At 41.0% G+C, this 17,766-nt stretch overlaps 1 protein-coding gene across 6 annotated transcripts in view; it reads right to left on the bottom strand.

Moving 5' to 3' along the window:
- The window catches only part of LOC130167105 (teneurin-3), a 327,180-nt gene that overhangs the window by 61,431 nt on the left and 247,983 nt on the right, over positions 1-17,766 (bottom strand). For all 6 annotated transcript variants that reach the window (XM_056373088.1, XM_056373089.1, XM_056373090.1 and 3 more), the window contains 7 exons: positions 14,787-14,917; positions 14,581-14,669; positions 10,410-10,529; positions 8,792-8,924; positions 8,401-8,529; positions 1,620-1,751; positions 1,320-1,455 (listed from right to left, as the gene is read on the bottom strand). In XM_056373088.1, the coding sequence (XP_056229063.1) occupies positions 1,320-1,455; positions 1,620-1,751; positions 8,401-8,529; positions 8,792-8,924; positions 10,410-10,529; positions 14,581-14,669; positions 14,787-14,917 (870 nt within the window). The remainder of the gene's footprint in view (positions 1-1,319; positions 1,456-1,619; positions 1,752-8,400; positions 8,530-8,791; positions 8,925-10,409; positions 10,530-14,580; positions 14,670-14,786; positions 14,918-17,766) is intronic.

Raw genomic sequence — 17,766 nt, 5'->3', positions numbered from 1 at the left:
GCTGAATTATCCACAGAGGTGTCCTCCTCTCCATAACAAACACACCAGGGGATTAAAACCAGTAGAAACACCCACAAAGCAGTTTACTTTTCAGTGACACAGGACAGGACGTCTCCAGCAGCTGGGAGCTGAGCTGTCTAACATTTCCTCAGCTTGTTTCTCTGATAACTTCAGATCCAGACATCCCATAACTAACACCCTTCATTTGGTTCAAATATATAGTTGAAAGGTGTAAAAAGTGAATGCATATAACACAGGTCTAGTCATTTTTAGACAATTTAATGTGGAAAAGTTACATATAATAACTTTAATTGCCTGGTAACTAGCTAGCTTGAAAATTACGTAGCGTTAGGCTAAAGTTAACAACGTTAAATATTTTGACAGGTTTGTCAGGTCTGCATTAACTTAATTCACAATGTCAACTTCCCACATCACATCCAGCCCAGCCCATTCACCTTTACAGAGGGGCTGAAGCCCCGCCCTCACCTGAGGAAGCAGCCAGAGGGAGGACTGAACCCTGCACTATGATTGGTTGAAGTCTACTTCTTCTTCTTCTCTACTCTGCAGACTGGACGCTGCTGCCCCCTGCTGTTACACTTGAGTACTGCTCTTGTATAATTTACAGCGACAAATCGTAGCAGGAACAGTGTATTTGTATATGTGCTGTACGCATATACTGTATTCCTCCAACTGCTCATGTGTTTAATTGCATATTGCAGATACACACACACAGACAAAACTCCAAATGAATGCAGGTACACAGATAGGTGAAAGCATGGATTGACACTTGTGGCTGTGCAGTCCAACAACAGCTTTCCACAGTGCTGCTGCTCACTGAGCTCACCAGCTGCATCTTCAAAAGCTTTTCATGAGGGGGAGACTACTCGTTTCATGTCCTTAGCCATATTATCCTCAGAAGTCCAAGGATTCAAACAGTGACCTTTTTTTTTGTCACAACACCACTTAACCTCCAGGCTTCTGCCCTCATTCTACCATATAAAAAATACAGCACAACACAAGTTTCTGTTGTCATTTCTGTTGTGTTGTAAAAGGAAACCTAGTATTCTTAACCACAGATCCCTGTTGTGTGGCTTTTCACAAACATATACTGCACATCTCACATTACAGCAGTTTAGCTTGGCTGCCCATCATCCTTAGGATCAATTGTGTCTGCTTCAGGTTCGAATTTGAAAATTGTCAAAGTTGTCATGCTTTAAATGGTGTTGTTCCGCGACTTTGGAATAATGTTCCATACATTTTTCACATCTCTTTAAAAACATTATTTTCTGTTTAGCTTTGATACTTAGTAGCAAACTCACCAACTGCCTCTGATAGTCCATAGACACGTTGGCCATAGGCATCTGTCTTGTCCCAGATGAAGGTGTAGGATAGGTTTGGCTGGGCAGGGAACCATTTCTGGAAGAGGCGACCCACCACCGCCACCATCAGGTGTACCTGGAGAAACAGCAACACACACAAAGGTCACTAAATGGTAGTTCAGGTTAGGGTTGCACTGATATCAGGCACTGATGCTGACTATCTGACTGAGGCATTCTGATGTAGAACATCATAGCGGTTTTGAGGACACTTAAAATTGTATCATATATTAAATGTCTCACCTTCATCAGGTTGAACGGTATTGATGACTGGGTCATGGTGACTTTGAGGACTGGTTTATATCCCGCAGCTCTGGAGCTCAGGTAGATCAGGTTTAGATCACTGCCTGGTATTGAGGTTTCTTCTTGTAAAACCTGCAGATGGATAAAATGACAGAAAAAACAAATCAGCACCTATTTCACTGTCCCAGTTGGTATCCGAAGCATCTTATTCATAAGGAATGCAGAGATAAAGAGCACACAGCTTCATAGTGCCACTAGAAGTCTTTGTAGTGAGAGAAAAACAAACATCAAACCATCCAGACTCACGACAGGTGTGCATACTTAAGATCATGGCTTCTTTCCAACTCAATACAGAGACATTTCTGTAGTAGAACTGGTTAATATGACTATAAGTCAAATTTTAAACACTGATGCTTTACAAAATTAATTGTCTAATCAGAAGATGTTAGATTCACCAGCCTTAAGTACATAGCTCTAGATCTGAACAGGTCTGTGCAAAATGACCCCTTTTTAATCATTCCTGAGACAATGATCAGGCTCTGACAAAACAGCTGTGTGCACACTGAATTCCCTGGTGGTCTACAATAATGAATATACTCACGTCATTTTATCATGAAAGTAAAAACATGACCAAATAAATTTGAATAAAAAGACTTGAATTCACTTTGATGCTGAAAATACTAACAGGACAAATTGTGTATCTCTAACAAAATGATTAAAGGTCACATATTTTACACTTCTCCTACGTTTTATTAGAAGATTTTTATATCAATAAGAAGATATATTTGTGGTTTAAGAACCAAAAAACCATCTCAATGTAGTTTTAGATCTCCTCTCTCAGAAACTAACACCTGCAAGGTTGACTTTGATATTTTCACATATGGACCTTTCAGAAAATACCACGAACAGCACCGTGTCTGCACATGAAGAGCAGCACGTTAGCAGAGCAGCAGCAGCTTCAGTGCTGTGTGTGTGTGTGTGTGTCACATTCCACAATGCTGCTGGTGTGTGCTTCCTCAGCAGCGATCTCACTGCATTCACAGCTGCGCACGGGGCAGGGAACAAGCTTGCTCAAGCTCTGAACGATGATACTGGCGCTTCTCATTTTCTTGCAGGTTGCAGGGCATTGGGGCTGATTGACAAACTAATAACTGAGCCTCTTTGGGCTGCTGTTTCAAATGAGAAGAATGTGTGTTCCATGAATGACACATATCAGGAGCTAGCCAGAGAGCCCGCCTGGTGACAGGGGATGTTAGATAGACCAGTTCAGATAGACCTGTTTTTTTTTTTATCTTTAGCTAGCTAGCTATCTTTATCTAACAATTATATAATATTGACATTATTAATATCTGCATTTTTTATAGGCTACTACTTATTGAGAAAAATGTAACTTCAATGTGTCCACTAGATAGCAGTATTAGAGCACAAATGGCAACCTGTTGTTGTTAACTGTTTAAGATCCTTTCTGATGACCAGCGAGTGTTTTCCTGTTTATTCCCGTATATGAAACGTAGCCCCTCCTTCAAAAAGGGGTGGGTACTAATAGCATGGAAGCAGTGATGGTCCAAACGCCTTAAGATGCACATATATGGCGTCTTAACACGGACGTGAAACCAGATATTTTGCACCAATCGGACCGTTTTGGGGGGTTTAGATGAGAGGATTCAGGTGTGCCATCCGCGGATTAAGAAACGTGAACTTGCAACCTTCCAGCCACGAGCTTGCTTCTCTAACGTTTAGGCCATATTGCCCACAGTAGTTATGGTGCCATACGTTAATACACCGAAACAACTTGTGGGAAAGCTGGTCAGACATCCTGGCACCAACGGTTGATACAGGGCTACAGTATTAAACATGCGACAGATGAATAATAGTATTTAGTGTACTTTATGATGGGGAGGAGCAGTCTGTCAGTGCTGCAGACATGAGAGACAGGAGTGTGAAGAACACGCTCATAGACGAACAGGGAAAAGAACAATGGCATCCAGGCATGGTAGCTGCTGGTGGCACAGAGGGATTTACTTCAAACAGAGTACCCATTGGAAGCCGGGGGGCCTTTATGATTGTGCTGTTTGAGAAGACTATGTTAGTGATGAAATTTATTTTGCTGCACAGATTTTCTAATTCAGCATTCGTGCTTGCTCGACATTAGTTTGGTGGTAAAATAAGAATATAATGGTAGAACTGCTGCCACCTATCCAGCTCTGTAAGCTCCTTGGATATGATCATGAAAGAATCAGAGAGAAAGAAGCTATCGCTAACTGCTAAGCTAAAGTAACAAGCACATCTGAACAGCATGTAAACAAACTGCTGAATCAGTGGCCCTGTTCAGACCTGGTATTAGCATATGTCTTCAGTGATCCGATCACCAGTGGTCAAATATATAATTACGTCATTTCACACCTGGATTTAAAATGCATTTCTACATGGGTCTCAATTAACCACTTGTCATCGTATCTCACTTCTTTGCTTTATATGCAAATAAACAGCTATGAGTTGTTGTTTTTAGCCAATCGACAGACGGGTCCATTGTCAATGTGCTTGTGTGTGTTATATATTATATATTGTTATCACCATATAACATGTTTTACCTCACATGTGTTTAAGGTACTATATAATAAAACTTTATTAAATCAAAGGGCATCTTTAGGCAGCCAGGTGAATCAGTTCCCAGGTGAGAACAGCATCGAAATCAACCAATTAATGCCAGTCAGGCTCTTTGCAGCCTGTGCATACAACTGATAATTACTAATTTACACTTTTACAATTTATTACAAACATCCAGCTAAAACTGATGTAGTCTAACAACAGTTCTGCAGTAAATCCTCCTTCATGAAGGTTATAATGTTCAGATTTTATTAAGATAGTTTTAGACAGTTGTTGATCATCTTGGAGGAATTATTTTGTCTGCTGGAACAGCAGCAGACCAGAGAAGTAGAGGAGGCTGAAGAGGAAAGAGGTGCATCTTCAGGGATTTAGGGGAGATTTTAAAATGACAGTGTGCTTAATTATACACTAATATGGATTGATTGTAAATTACTAACTTATATTTATCTTAAGTGTAGTCCACCTATACTAACTTGTAAGTTATTATAACACATGATAATTTCCCAAAGTTTTAGTCTTTGATCTGATACTTCATAGATGTATCTAAATATAAATACATTTCTGAATGTTAATTCAGATCTCATATGTTACTAAACCATGTGGTTGACAGCATTAAAAAAGTCCTCTTAGTTTTGGAGGGTGGTTGGGTTATTGGGTCCCTACCAATGTTGAGACCAAAACCTGCACCCTTGGGTTGTGCATTGATGGTGGTTGGACAACTGAGCCGGCAGCATTCAGAAGTTGTTAACAAGGCACTCTCAACTGTGAACTGGCTCTTCTGGCTCTTCTCAGTTTGGTTAGAAGGTAGAGGCTTTGTTGTGCCTTCCCAGTGACAGTGGAGGTGTGTATGGCCCAGGAGAAGTCTCCACTGATGTGGGAATTCAAAAGTAGAGACTCTCTCCACCACCTCGCCATCAATGTCCACTGGGCCAGGATCTGTTGATCCTTTTTCTTATTGTAGTAAATGAGAATGTTGGAAGAACACCAGGAAGTCCGGTTTCACACCTTCTCCATGTATGCTGACTCACAGTTAGGCCCATGAATCGTGCCATCAGCAAACTTAATGATGGTATTTGTTAAGAAGGGCATACAGGAAAGGGTTCAGCACACATCTTTGTGAAACACCAGTTTTCTGGGTGAGGGTGTAGGATGTATGTTTTCCTATCCTGACACTATGGAGGTGGTTGGTCATGAGAATCCAGTGTCCAATTGCAAAACTGTTGTGTGCATTCAGCATTCAGGGTAGTTGTCGATTTGAGGCATGTTGGGACAACAGCATATGTCAGTGAGAGGTTGAAAATGTTGATGAAGACCTCCTCTAACTGACTGGTGTATGCCCAAAGCACCCGCCCTGGAACACCATAATTTCCAGTTGCTTTCCTTGCGTTGCCGCTGTGCAGCGCCCCACTGACCTCATTACTGTCCAGTGTCAGTCCACGGTCTATCCCTTTCCCTACTGTTGTTACTTCTGTCGAAGCGGGGAAAGAACATGTTAAGGTCCTCTGCCAGTGAGGGGCTGCTGCTGACAGTCAGGCTGTCTTTCACTTTGTACTCTGTAACGGCGTGAATGCATCGCCACATGCGTCAGGGGTCATTATTGTTAAAATACAACACAAACAGTAATGAATTCACGGAGAACTGAGCCACAGCATCTGACTTTCCCTCCCTCTTTCTTTCTCTATTTGCTTTCAAAAAGAATATATATATATATAAAAAAAGCTCCTCAGGGAATGATCCATTCGGACTGTTCCGGTGTTATATTTTTCAACTGCACTATTGCCTTTTCATTAGCTGCGCATTTAGTGTTCATTACAGATCCATTACATCCCCTTTAAGACTGCCCTTTCCACTGCCCTCCTCTCTAATGGACTCAGCTCCACCAAAAGCTAAGTAGCAGCTTTCCATTCACTTGCTTTTGATCTGCACTTAGACACACACAGACACACACACATACTTGCCGCACACACATTGCGCACACTTTTCTTTTCGTGAACACCATCTTACCCTGTTGACGGTCAAAAAGCCTCATGCACAGGCTTGTCATATAAAAAATAATTATGGAGCGCTGGTTCAGGCTTGTAAAAAATATAAAAACACACATTGAGTTCTGTCATCTGTTTCATTTCCTCTGTGGACTGGTTCACACAATGGTGTGAGTGTGATGAAGAACCACACACACACACACACACACACACACACACACACACACACCACTGCTTCTCTTTGTATTCCACTCTCAATCTCCTTTGCATGCACGAGAGACACAGCCAATATACCTCTTTCTCCATCTCTTTTTTTCCCTTTCTTTGACACACAGCACACACACACACCACACAAAGATAACATGGTGTAATGTGTAAGCAATTACAGCATTCCTACATGATGAGCCTCAGTTGCCCCATAAGAGGCGGTACCTCGGGTGGAGCCTTGTGTGTGTAAGCACAAACGCTAGTTTCATATAAAAACAATCACTGCAGAGCTGTGGTAGTATGTTTATATATATATATATATATAAACATGGACTATATATATATATATATATATATATATCAGTGGTGTTGATGGCACTAATGTGAGTGATGTGAAGTTAAAAAATAAGTTATTTGTTTTTGTTTTGTCTTTTCATTTGCCCTTTAAAATGTTTCCTTTTTCATCATTTGACAGCAATTATTTCATTATGTAGGAATCTACTTTCTGAATTGATTTGTCTATATAATGTCAGAAAAAATGCCCATCACAGAGTCCCAGTTGACGTTTTCGTCAATAATATAAAACAGAGAAAAGCAGAAAACACACGAATTTAAAAAAACAGCAAATGTTCAACTGATATTCAACATTATATCAACAACCACTCCAGCTCTATAAAATTACAATTAGAAATGCTACATTGGTGTTTAATTATTCATTTACTTAAACACTTTGAAGGACTGTGGCCCCAAATGACCAGCTGATCAGCCCTTCACTTTTTTTTGTTATTGCCATGTTCTGTCATGGTGGCAACCTGAGAGCCCACTGGTTGACACCAATGGTGAAGGAGGCGGCCAAGCTAAAGGAGGAGACCTTTTGGGCTTGGTTGGTTTACGAGTCTCCTGAAGCATCTGCTGGATGTGGGAGGGTTTGAGAACCTTTGGAAGGAAGCCTCAAGGAAGTTCTGGCAAACCATCAGACAAGTCAGGAAAGGATGGTGTAAAGAACACAGACCAACATGTCCTCTGAGGGGGAGGAGTTTTAAGACAGATGTCTCTGAGGAAGTCAAGATGCTCCTCATGGGCAGCGTGCCAGGTATGGATGAGAGTCGCTATGAGATGCTGAAGCACCAAGACATCGTTAGGCTGTCTCAACTGGTATGCCTCTGCAATTCCGAACAGAGTTCGGGGACAGTGCCTGTGGACTGGCAGACCAGGGTGGTGCTTCCCATATTTAAAAAACGGGGGTAGGTATCACACTGCTTATGCTAGGGGCTAGGGTGCTGGAAAGGGTGCTGGAAAGGGTAATTCTACATGGTTCACTTACTTTATTTTGCCAACTTATTTTTGAGACACTAAGGCTCAGTGTCCCATCAACATGGTTCTTATATTCCTACAACATCCATCCATCCATTTTCTTCTGCTTTCCGGGGTCGGCTCACAGTGGCAGCAGGCTGAGCAGGAGGTTTGAGACATCCCTCCCTCCAGCAATGCTTTCCATCTGCTCCTGGTGGATCCTGAGGTGGTCTCAGGCCAGATGAGATATATAATCCCTCAAGTGAATGCTGGGTCGACCCCGAGGCTTCCTACCAGTTACATGTGCCCAGAAAACCTCCAAAGGAAGGCGCCCAGGAGGCATGCTAAACAGATGCCCGAGCCACCTCGACTGGCTCCTTTCGACATGAAAGAGCAGCGACTCTACTCTGAGCTCCGTCCAGTTGTCCAAGCTCCTCACCCTACTCCTGCCAACCGGTCTAAATTGCACCCTACCCCAATGTCCATCCCTGCTGGTTGATGTTCCATTTCGTGCTGAGCCCAACCAGGCCCTAGAATTTAAGGCCCGGCCACCAGACGCTCGCCGACAAGCTCCCCTCCCAGGTCTGGCTCCGGGAGGGGGCCCCGGATTCCCGCTCTGATGTCAGCTGAACACTGACACTATTTCACTGCATGACTTTGACACTGATACATACCCCTGTGGTATTTCTTACCTGTGTTTCAGGAATGATGGGGCCGTCCTCAGGTGAACATCTGTAAAATGTGGACAGAGGAGAAGCAACAATGACAGGGCTGGGTCTGATGAAACCACTCAGGTCACAGCTGGGAATGTCATTCTCCTCCTGAAACAGCCAGATGTAACATGTGCCAGTTAGTCTTTTCATTCATCAGCTCACTGACTGTGAAACACTGACCTGTCACTTTAGCCGGTGAGTCGGTGTCAGTCAGATAGTGTATTTGTCATGAAAAACATCAGACCACAGCGAGTCTATCTGGAGTTTTAAGTAAACTGGAACATTTCAAAGCGTAGTTTCAGTCAGGCAGTCACCAGTCATCAGTCCGTGACAGACAAGTATGTAGACAGACAGCAGTGACACCACTCACCTTCTTCATGACCAGTGTGTCCATCACATAGAAGACGTTCCATGGCACCCACACGGTTCTGTACTGAGTGATGAACGGAGCACGCTCAAAACCCAGTGTCAGAGACGCCCCACCGTTGGCCAGGAGGTCGAACCTGCAGTACATCAATAACAATATATACATATGTTATATAAAGTAGATTACTATGTAAAATTGTAGTGCTGTCAGATGAGGAACAGTGTGAATTAAACCTCCCTCACTGAGCTGAGGTAACTCTAAAACTCTTGGAGCATGTAACTTCTGTACGGTACACTGGCTCTTAAATGTTGAACTGTGAAGCCGTGATTTGTTCATTTAAATTCTACGAGTGTGTTTGTGCCTCTGTGGATTTATAGGCATTTCCCCACGAGTTTGTTTGCTGCGAAAGCATGTCATCTAGGTTATGTTATGCATAGCCATGTGTTGTTGGGTGTGTGTGAGCATGTGTTTGTCTTTTGTTCTCAGTGGACCTGTTTTACTATGTTTGCGGGGTCTGAAAACCTGGAGCCCCGGGACCAAAATGCTGGACCCACAAGTTTGAATGGCTGTTTGAGGGGTCAGAGGGTTAGGGCTAACATGGGGCTTAGGTAACGATTAGGGTAAAGCTTTCAGTAGGAGCATGTGACCCATCCTCTTATTTAAAATAAACCCATCCAAAATCTGACTAAAGTTGAACCTAACATAAAGCGGCTTGCAGAAGTGTGAATTTCCCCTAGGGGATAAATAAAGTATCTATCTATCTATATCTATCTATCTATCTATCTATCTATCTATCTATCTATCTATCTATCTATCTATCTATCTATCTATCTATCTATCTATCTATATCTATCTGAACACTGAATATTTGTTAAATTCAGACAGCTCGTGTTGTGAAAAGGAGCTTGCCTGTCTCTGTCTCACTGAGCTGTCAGTCAGACACAAACACACAGCAAAAAAAGAAAAAAGGGGAAAAGTCAGGAAGCAGCATCTGCTCTCACTATACAGTTAAAATCAATGAGCCAAGCTTCCAACATAAGTCTGGGGTAGGAGAGAAATCGGATTCCGCAATGGTGATTCCAGTCGTGTGTGTATGACGTCCAAGACCAATCCTGGCTGACTTTTAGAATTGATTTCTAACATTTCACTGCTTGTTTTTAAAGCCTTGAACGGTCTGGCTCCTGCCTACATCTGTGACCTGCTTACTCCCCATGAGCCTGACCGCTGCCTGAGATCATCCAGCAGGGCCCTGCTCACTGTTCCAAAATCACCACTTGTTACCAATGGTGACCGAGCCTTTGCTGTTTGGGCTCCACGGCTGATTTTGGAACGCACAAGCATCCGTGGCTCCCCCACTCGGTCTTGTTACTGCTACGGAGATTCACTCATTCCCTCGATAGCTATGGCTGTTACAGATGTGCAATCAGAGTCTTCATCAGTTCTGGTCCCGATAGCCTTTGGTAGTTCAGTGTTCCATTTAGTGAACTGAGAAGTAATAACATCTGCTTTTATAAATAAAGGAAGGGCCAGGTGAAATAGTTTTGGGGAGGGAGGATGCAAGGTGCATATAGAAAAGACAAGGTTACACAATACACAATATGAATAATAAATAAATACGCACATGCCATCCTTGCGTGTTACAGTGTATCCGTGTTCAGCATAGTGAACAAACGTCACATTGACTCCAATCAGAGGTGTGCCGTCGGCTGTCAACACCTGACCTCTGATTATCGACACCAAGCTGTAGAGAGAGAGAGATGGTAGAGAGAGGTTAACTTCATTACTACATTGCAATATGCAACATATACAAAATACAAATAAATAGCAGTAATACTATACAAAAGAAATTACAATGATTTTTTTTTTTACTGTAATTAACTGAGCAAACTGAACCATCAAGTATAGAACAGACCCCGTTGTGTCTTTGACTTGAGCTCCTGTGGCTGGGTAAAACACACACACACACACACACACACACACACAAACACACACACACACACACACACACACACACACCACAGCCTTTCTTATCATCACTATTACTCTGTTTAAGGATACTGCAGAGTGCACTGAGACATCAGTTGAAACAGAGACTGTTGTGCTAACTGCTGAGCTGTGAGAGCGGGAGAATTGATGTTACTCCAGTACTGGCGGCTCGACTGCACCACAGCACTGTATTCATGAGCCGCATTCGAGTCAATAACAATGTCATTCATTGGAATTTGTCTTCTTTGTCTTCTCTCATTATTATGATATACAGTATATATACACAGTACATATCATGGATAATATGTAGAATCTATTGATTTTGTTGTCCCCATTAGTTAATGTAACAGTTCAAGGTAGTGTTGTAACTCTGAAACACTGAACAAATGGAAGAAGAGACTAATGAAACAGAGACAGACAGAATTTACTGCAGGTTTTACAGCCTGTTTAATGAAGTATTCCCAAACCACAACGGGATTATTTCTGTAGGTAGAGATCTGGTATAAAAATAACATGATAAAAATAAACAATATCAGATGGAGGCTTTACTCACTGAATCAGATATATTCTAAAATAGAGCAGAATCCGCCCCAGTTATTAGTCTATAACCATACAAGTAATAACAACACTGGCTGAAGAATGTCTGACTCACTCAGTCACACAATCACAATGCCATGTGCGCTGAATGCAAGACCATTATTCTTCTGCCTGTTTGGTTCCAAATGAACCCACCTGCTGCTCTGGGTAGACAGTGCAGCTGAGCTTATGATGATCAGGTTGCACAGTGCATTTTCACCAGTCTCACGTGGTGCTGAAGACACCGGCTACAGGGAGAAGGACCACAGAGGTGGTTTGCCAGGTGTTTGTATGTCTGTGGACAGACTTTGTCACCGTGAGCAGTCATGGGTCAGAGCAAACCCAAACCCAACTTTATGCCTTTTTACATTTGAGGCTGTGACGCTACCACAGCGTCAACATGACAGGTGAGGCGGCTGGTGTGTCGAGTTGCACTTGCTTTGTACTGGAACTGCACTTGTGTCACCTCTTATAACAACAGGTAAGATGGGGGGGGGGGGGGTATGATCATTATCATCACGATTATCATTATTATATATTATTTCATTATTATTATATTATTATTATTATTATTATTATCATATATTATTATTATTACTAGTATTATTACTATTGTCTTTGTATTTATGTGTACACAGACAATACTATTATTATATATCATTGTTATCATTATTATTATAATTATTATGATTATTATTACCAGTGCACATTATTATGTGCATGTGTAAGACTGGTGATACTTAATGTGATAATGGCTTTTACTGCAAACAAAATTTACCTGCGTGAACAAATAAAGTAACAGACCTCAGATGTTCTAATGAGTTAATCATGTACAATAATAATAATAATAATAATAATAATAATAATAATAACAGCCATAATAGGTAGCTATAATAATAATGATAATAATAATAATAATAATAGCTGCCTATTATTATTATTATTATTATTGTTGTTATTATTATTGTTATTATTGTGTATGGTCAACATTCATTAGAACACCCTATCACACACACACACACCCACGAGTGTCCATTATGTTTTATGGTCACAAATGTCCTCTATGTCACTTTCTGTTTGTTCACAAAAAAAAAAAAAGTAACAGTAAACTTTTGTTTAACGCAAATAAGCACATTGTGTCTGTGTCACTGTGAACTTTTTTTCTGTGAGAGTCTGAACACAAAACAAAAAATCAGTAAATTATGCACTGATTACAGCATTTAACACTGCTGTAAAACTCACAGTTTCGTTATAGACATAATTTCTAGCAGACAGAGCCTTTATGTAAATGTGTATAATGCACTGCATGTGAATGAATAAAACAGATTACAGCCCATTCATTCTAGATATTACAGTATATTTGTAATAAAATCATGTACGTGTCTATGGATTACCCTGTTGCCAGATGTGTCACATTAGTGCAATTGTCATACAGTATTAACACAGGATTTAATAACTATTCTGTATCAACCACACAGGATGAAGAAAAGACCATCCATAGAGGTTTTCTTGAGATGCTCAAGATCAGACTATGATTCATGATGTTCATGGCACAAAAACAACTGTGTGTTTGTGTCTGTGTGTGTGTATGTGTGTGTGTGTTTGTGTGTGTGTGTGTATCACACTGATGAAACCAGGAAACCAGGTATAAATGGTCTATATGTCTATATGTTTACTCCATTTTTTAAAACCTTCCAACAATCCACCCACACACCCACACACACACACACACACACACACACACACACACACAAACTCAATACTGTTTTAAGGTCATCTAATAAAGCATTTTTATTATAAGGTTGCAGGTCCATTCCATTATGGAAATACAGGACATTTTTATCATAGGGTTGTGGCCCTCTGCTCTAATGAAACATTCAGGATAGCATAAAAAATGTGACAAAAGCAGAAAAATGGCTGAATAGAATTGCCATCATGTTTCTTCCCTGTCAGTAGCCATGCCTTTCACTCTCTATATTTTGCGGACTGACACCTTCTTTCTCTCTTATCATATTTAATGAATGTTATGTCTGAGGCAGATGTGGGCAGAAATGGCTTTTGGCAAGGAAAAATAGCAGACCTTAAGTTCCTGTATTGTGATCCTACTCGTTCTATTATATCAATCCAGACAGAGAGCAAAGCCAACCTGCAACTGCTCATATTATGGTAAATCAAAGTAGGGTGAGCTATGACCTGCGGGCAGACACGTTATGAATCAAACAATCACCACTATAGAAGATAACATTGGAAAGAAAAAGACACAAATTATCCATGATCCCACTGTGATGAAAAACAACAGTGTTTGTACAGAAGAACGTTCAGCACATAACAGATGTAGGCAACTGCAACCTTATACTAAATATGACTTACATTTTAAAAAGAAAATATCTTCCTTCTGTAGGTTTGGAGATCTTTCACTCACTGTCTTAACCAGTCACTCACTAAAGTAGTATTAAAACCCCAAGTTTAACCCAGTTATCCACTGCATTGAAAAACTGCACAGGAAACCTGGGCTGCAGTCGTCATCTTTAACAAGCATATTGAATTTATAGTTAACAATATCATCATCATAGCAATGTACTATATACATACAGCTGATCCTGGTTTTCCGTTCCCTTGAATTGGTTCATTTCTCTTAAAATTACACTGTTTTGGTACACTTGATAGTTTTATCTGTTTTTCTTCTCTTTGAATTGAATTGAATTGATTTTATTGATTCTATTTTTTGTTGCTGTCTCTGTCAAGCGCTTTGCAACATAGTTTTTGAAAAGTACTCTATAAATAAAGATTATTATTATATCAATATATTACATAAATGTTGTTTATTCGGCTCAATTCTCTACATGTTTATTTCTGTCATGCCATCTTATTTCAACATTTCAATCGTGTTTTTTTTGTTTTTGTTGTTAGGAAAGAGGATTTATCATCCACGTGTTATAAATGAAGTTGGTTAAAAAAAAAAAAAATCTTGTGTAAGTGCAGTCAGATTCTTTTGCAAAGTCATTATGAATTCTCCTTCACATCTTTCCTTGACCCTAATGATGTTTTCCATTGAGGTCGAGGAGAACACCTTTTCGAGTTTTCGACTGCAGCCTTTGACTTTCATCTCCAATGGTGTGAAATATTTGATTAAAGTGTGGATTTATGTTGCTATAAGTCCAGAATTCAGAAAAAAAACTATATAAAATTAATTAAAATGAATAACATAAAATAAAATAAAACACAATTACCTTCTGTTGAAAGGACTGTCTCCAGTGATAACATGAGTGGACTCAGGACCAACCAGGAAGTGAATGCGTTGGTAGAAAGACCTCGCAGCCTAAGTAAAATAAAAGGAAATAAGTGGATAGACAAGTGCTGATTCCTGTCACTGCTCCTATACTGCAAAGTAATGTCAGGTTGTATCAGGAAATAATTTGCAATTGGAGCTCATTACCTGCTGAGGGGCCAATGAGGATAGAGACTGGCTGAGCACTTCCCCTGGGTCAGGTGACCCCTTGCAGTACAACTGGTTCTGACAGGAGGGCTGCAAACAGCAGTCTGGATCCATGCAGTCAGCCAAGCCATCTGAAAGATACATACCAAGTTATAATATTCTCAAACATCTCAAACATGAGAGGGAAGGATTGGAAATGCAGAAGGATGTCAAATGGATGATAGGAAAAGTATCGTCGCACCAGAGACCAGGGTCCACACCCACAGTCCTGTCTGTGGTCGGGCTACAGAACCTCTGGGGCAAGTTTCACAAACATATTTCAGACTGGTCTGTCTTTGTCTAATGCACCTTACCCCCAGACTAACTCAGTCCTAAAACTAATGTTACCATGGGAACAATCAATGACCAGTAGCCCCCAACAACACAAAACAGGAAAACATGGCTCATGATTTGTGGTATGCTAACGTTTTTATGGAGAGAGCAAAGACAAGGGAAAGAGTTTTAGAGACTGCAGCAATTTTTTTTCAATTCAGATATTTCTCTTTATTATTTCACTTTTCTAGTAAAACATCCTTAATTTACCCAGACTTCATTGTACCACAGTCCAGCTTGAGATAGTCTATCACTAAACTGCTTTGTGCAACAGATGAATTTAGACTCAGTCAGTCTGAGGTCTGACTGTTTGTTTTACCTGAGAGTCAAAGTCTGTCTTTGTGAAAGCGCCCCCTGGCTGAGGTTTGGAAAAGATTGTGGTTTTGATTAAATGTGAATAAACACATTGTGTCTGAGTCACAAAGCAGACCAGGATCTTTCTCAAACATTAACCAAGTAACTATAAGTGGATATATTCATGATGTTGATAGAAAATGTAATCTGGCTGCATTTTCTGTTGCACATTAGTGCTTTATAAATGTGACTGCAAGGAAACAGGGTTGGCCAAGAAGAATAAAGACAGAGAGAAAAAGGGAGAAAAAAGGACCTCTAATGTAAATGATGAGAGGCAGGGATGGAATGATGAAAAAAGAGGGATTAGAGTGGGAGGGAGGGATAAGTGGGGGACAGGGAGGAAGAGAGGAGAAGAGATGAGTGGAGTGGAGAGACAGCTGGAGAAATGGAAGGACTGAAAGAGGTATGTAAGGTAATAAAATCTTGACTGCCATTTGTCTCAGTTAGTTTATAAAAGCCATTTGTACATCTGGGGAACAGGCACCAGGGACTGATATTAAATGCATGCACGCACACACGCACGCACGCACGCACGCACGCACGCACGCACGCACGCACGAATGAATGTTCACACAAACAAAGACTACGGGGGGGGGGGGGGTGCTTGTTTTTGCCATTGACATGTCCAGATTGTTAAAACAATTGTCTGACAACATTATGGCAAGGGTTCCTAGAGAAATAGACCTTTTCTGTTACAGAGTAAAACCCTTTTGGTTAAACCAGAAACAGCTGTGTGTGTTTTAAAACATCTGTATAGTGGAGCCACCACTGAAAGTCACACAAATACACAAACAAACTGACCGATCGGGGCCGTGGAGGATCAGCAAATCCCGTGTTCTGTGAGGTAAAATGTTTTTGTCAGTGGAGTCTGGTAGCTTTGAAGATAGCGATAAAACAGCTGTTTCTGGTTAAACAAAAAATGTACTCCCACTAAACACGCACGCACACACACACACACACACACACACACACACACACACACACATACAGTAAAGCCCGTCCTCTCCCTGACTCTTCTGTCTAATGTTCATTTCTTTCTAATCTTTCCTCTCCACTGTTCCCGTTAACACTGCTCTCCTGGTTTTAGGGTTGTACACTGCGGCTCAGAGCTTTGCTTGTAGGGTGAATCCACTGATACCTGATGTTTTGTGCTGTTAATAACTCTTCAACTTTGTCTCTGTCCATGTCATTTTTTTTTTTTTTTTTTACTTCAAGGTTTCAGTTCTTCCCATAGAAGTTTACAACTGCAAGTTTCTTGTTGGGAACTCTACCGCTTATATTTAAAAGATTGTACCAGAGCCTTCTGAACATTGAGGCTCATTTCCAATTCCAATCGGTGCTCAACGGCCTTTCAGCTACACATTAAGGCTGATACTACATGTTCAGTATTTTATTTAGCAGCAGTTTGTACATACACTATGCTGTATGTAAGTTAAGACCCGCTACACGTCGATGAGCAGCTCACAGCAGGTAGCAGCAGAGTAGCCACTTCATCATTTACAGCTGTTTAAAGATTATTTTTTTGGCATGTTGCTTGAATTGAACATTTTACAGCCTGCAGAGACAGGAAACCGTGCAGGGCAGAGAGTGAGGGGGGGTCTGACTCGGCCAGGAATCAAACCATAGACATTGTGGTTATGTGGTATATGCCTTAACCACTCACCCACTGGATGACCCAGATTCATGTTTTTTTCATTCCTTTTACTTTTTTTTTTTTTTGGCTGGACCACAACTGGCCCTATAACTGAGAATTTCCCTGCCTGACTGACTGCTCATTATTCAACCATTGGTCAGCCGAATACCATGTGACAGAGTTGGAGTTTCCCCCATTAGCTCCTGTTTGCAGTGTTAAAGTTACTACATTACATGTTAATACAAACTCAACACTTCATCTAATCATTTCAAATTAAAAGCTCTCTAGCATAGAAACCCTTTACTTCTTAAGAGGGCTTTTATTGATAGCGTTAGCGACTACTTCTCTCTCTCCCTCCCTCTCTCCTGCTCTCTCTGCTCGGTGTGTCTCATGTTTAGTTCTTCCTCTGCCTCCTTTGGTAATAATGATACATGTAATGAAAGTAGTTTATTTGCTGTAATGGAGGCGAGGCTCAGTGTATTGGAAGAGCTTCTCCGCTGCCCTGCAGTTCCAGAGCAGCCGGGAAACCTGAGCGGCTCCGTGTAGCCCTAAACCCCCGCCCGGTCAGCATGCATACGAGGTCCAGTCATGAACCAGAACCTTTCTGCAGAATAATGTTAT

This window comes from Seriola aureovittata, chromosome 3 (assembly GCF_021018895.1).
Source record: "Seriola aureovittata isolate HTS-2021-v1 ecotype China chromosome 3, ASM2101889v1, whole genome shotgun sequence".
Lineage (NCBI taxonomy): Eukaryota > Metazoa > Chordata > Actinopteri > Carangiformes > Carangidae > Seriola > Seriola aureovittata.
Note: the sequence above shows the minus strand (reverse complement) of the source record. Positions and strands in the feature narration are given on the sequence as shown.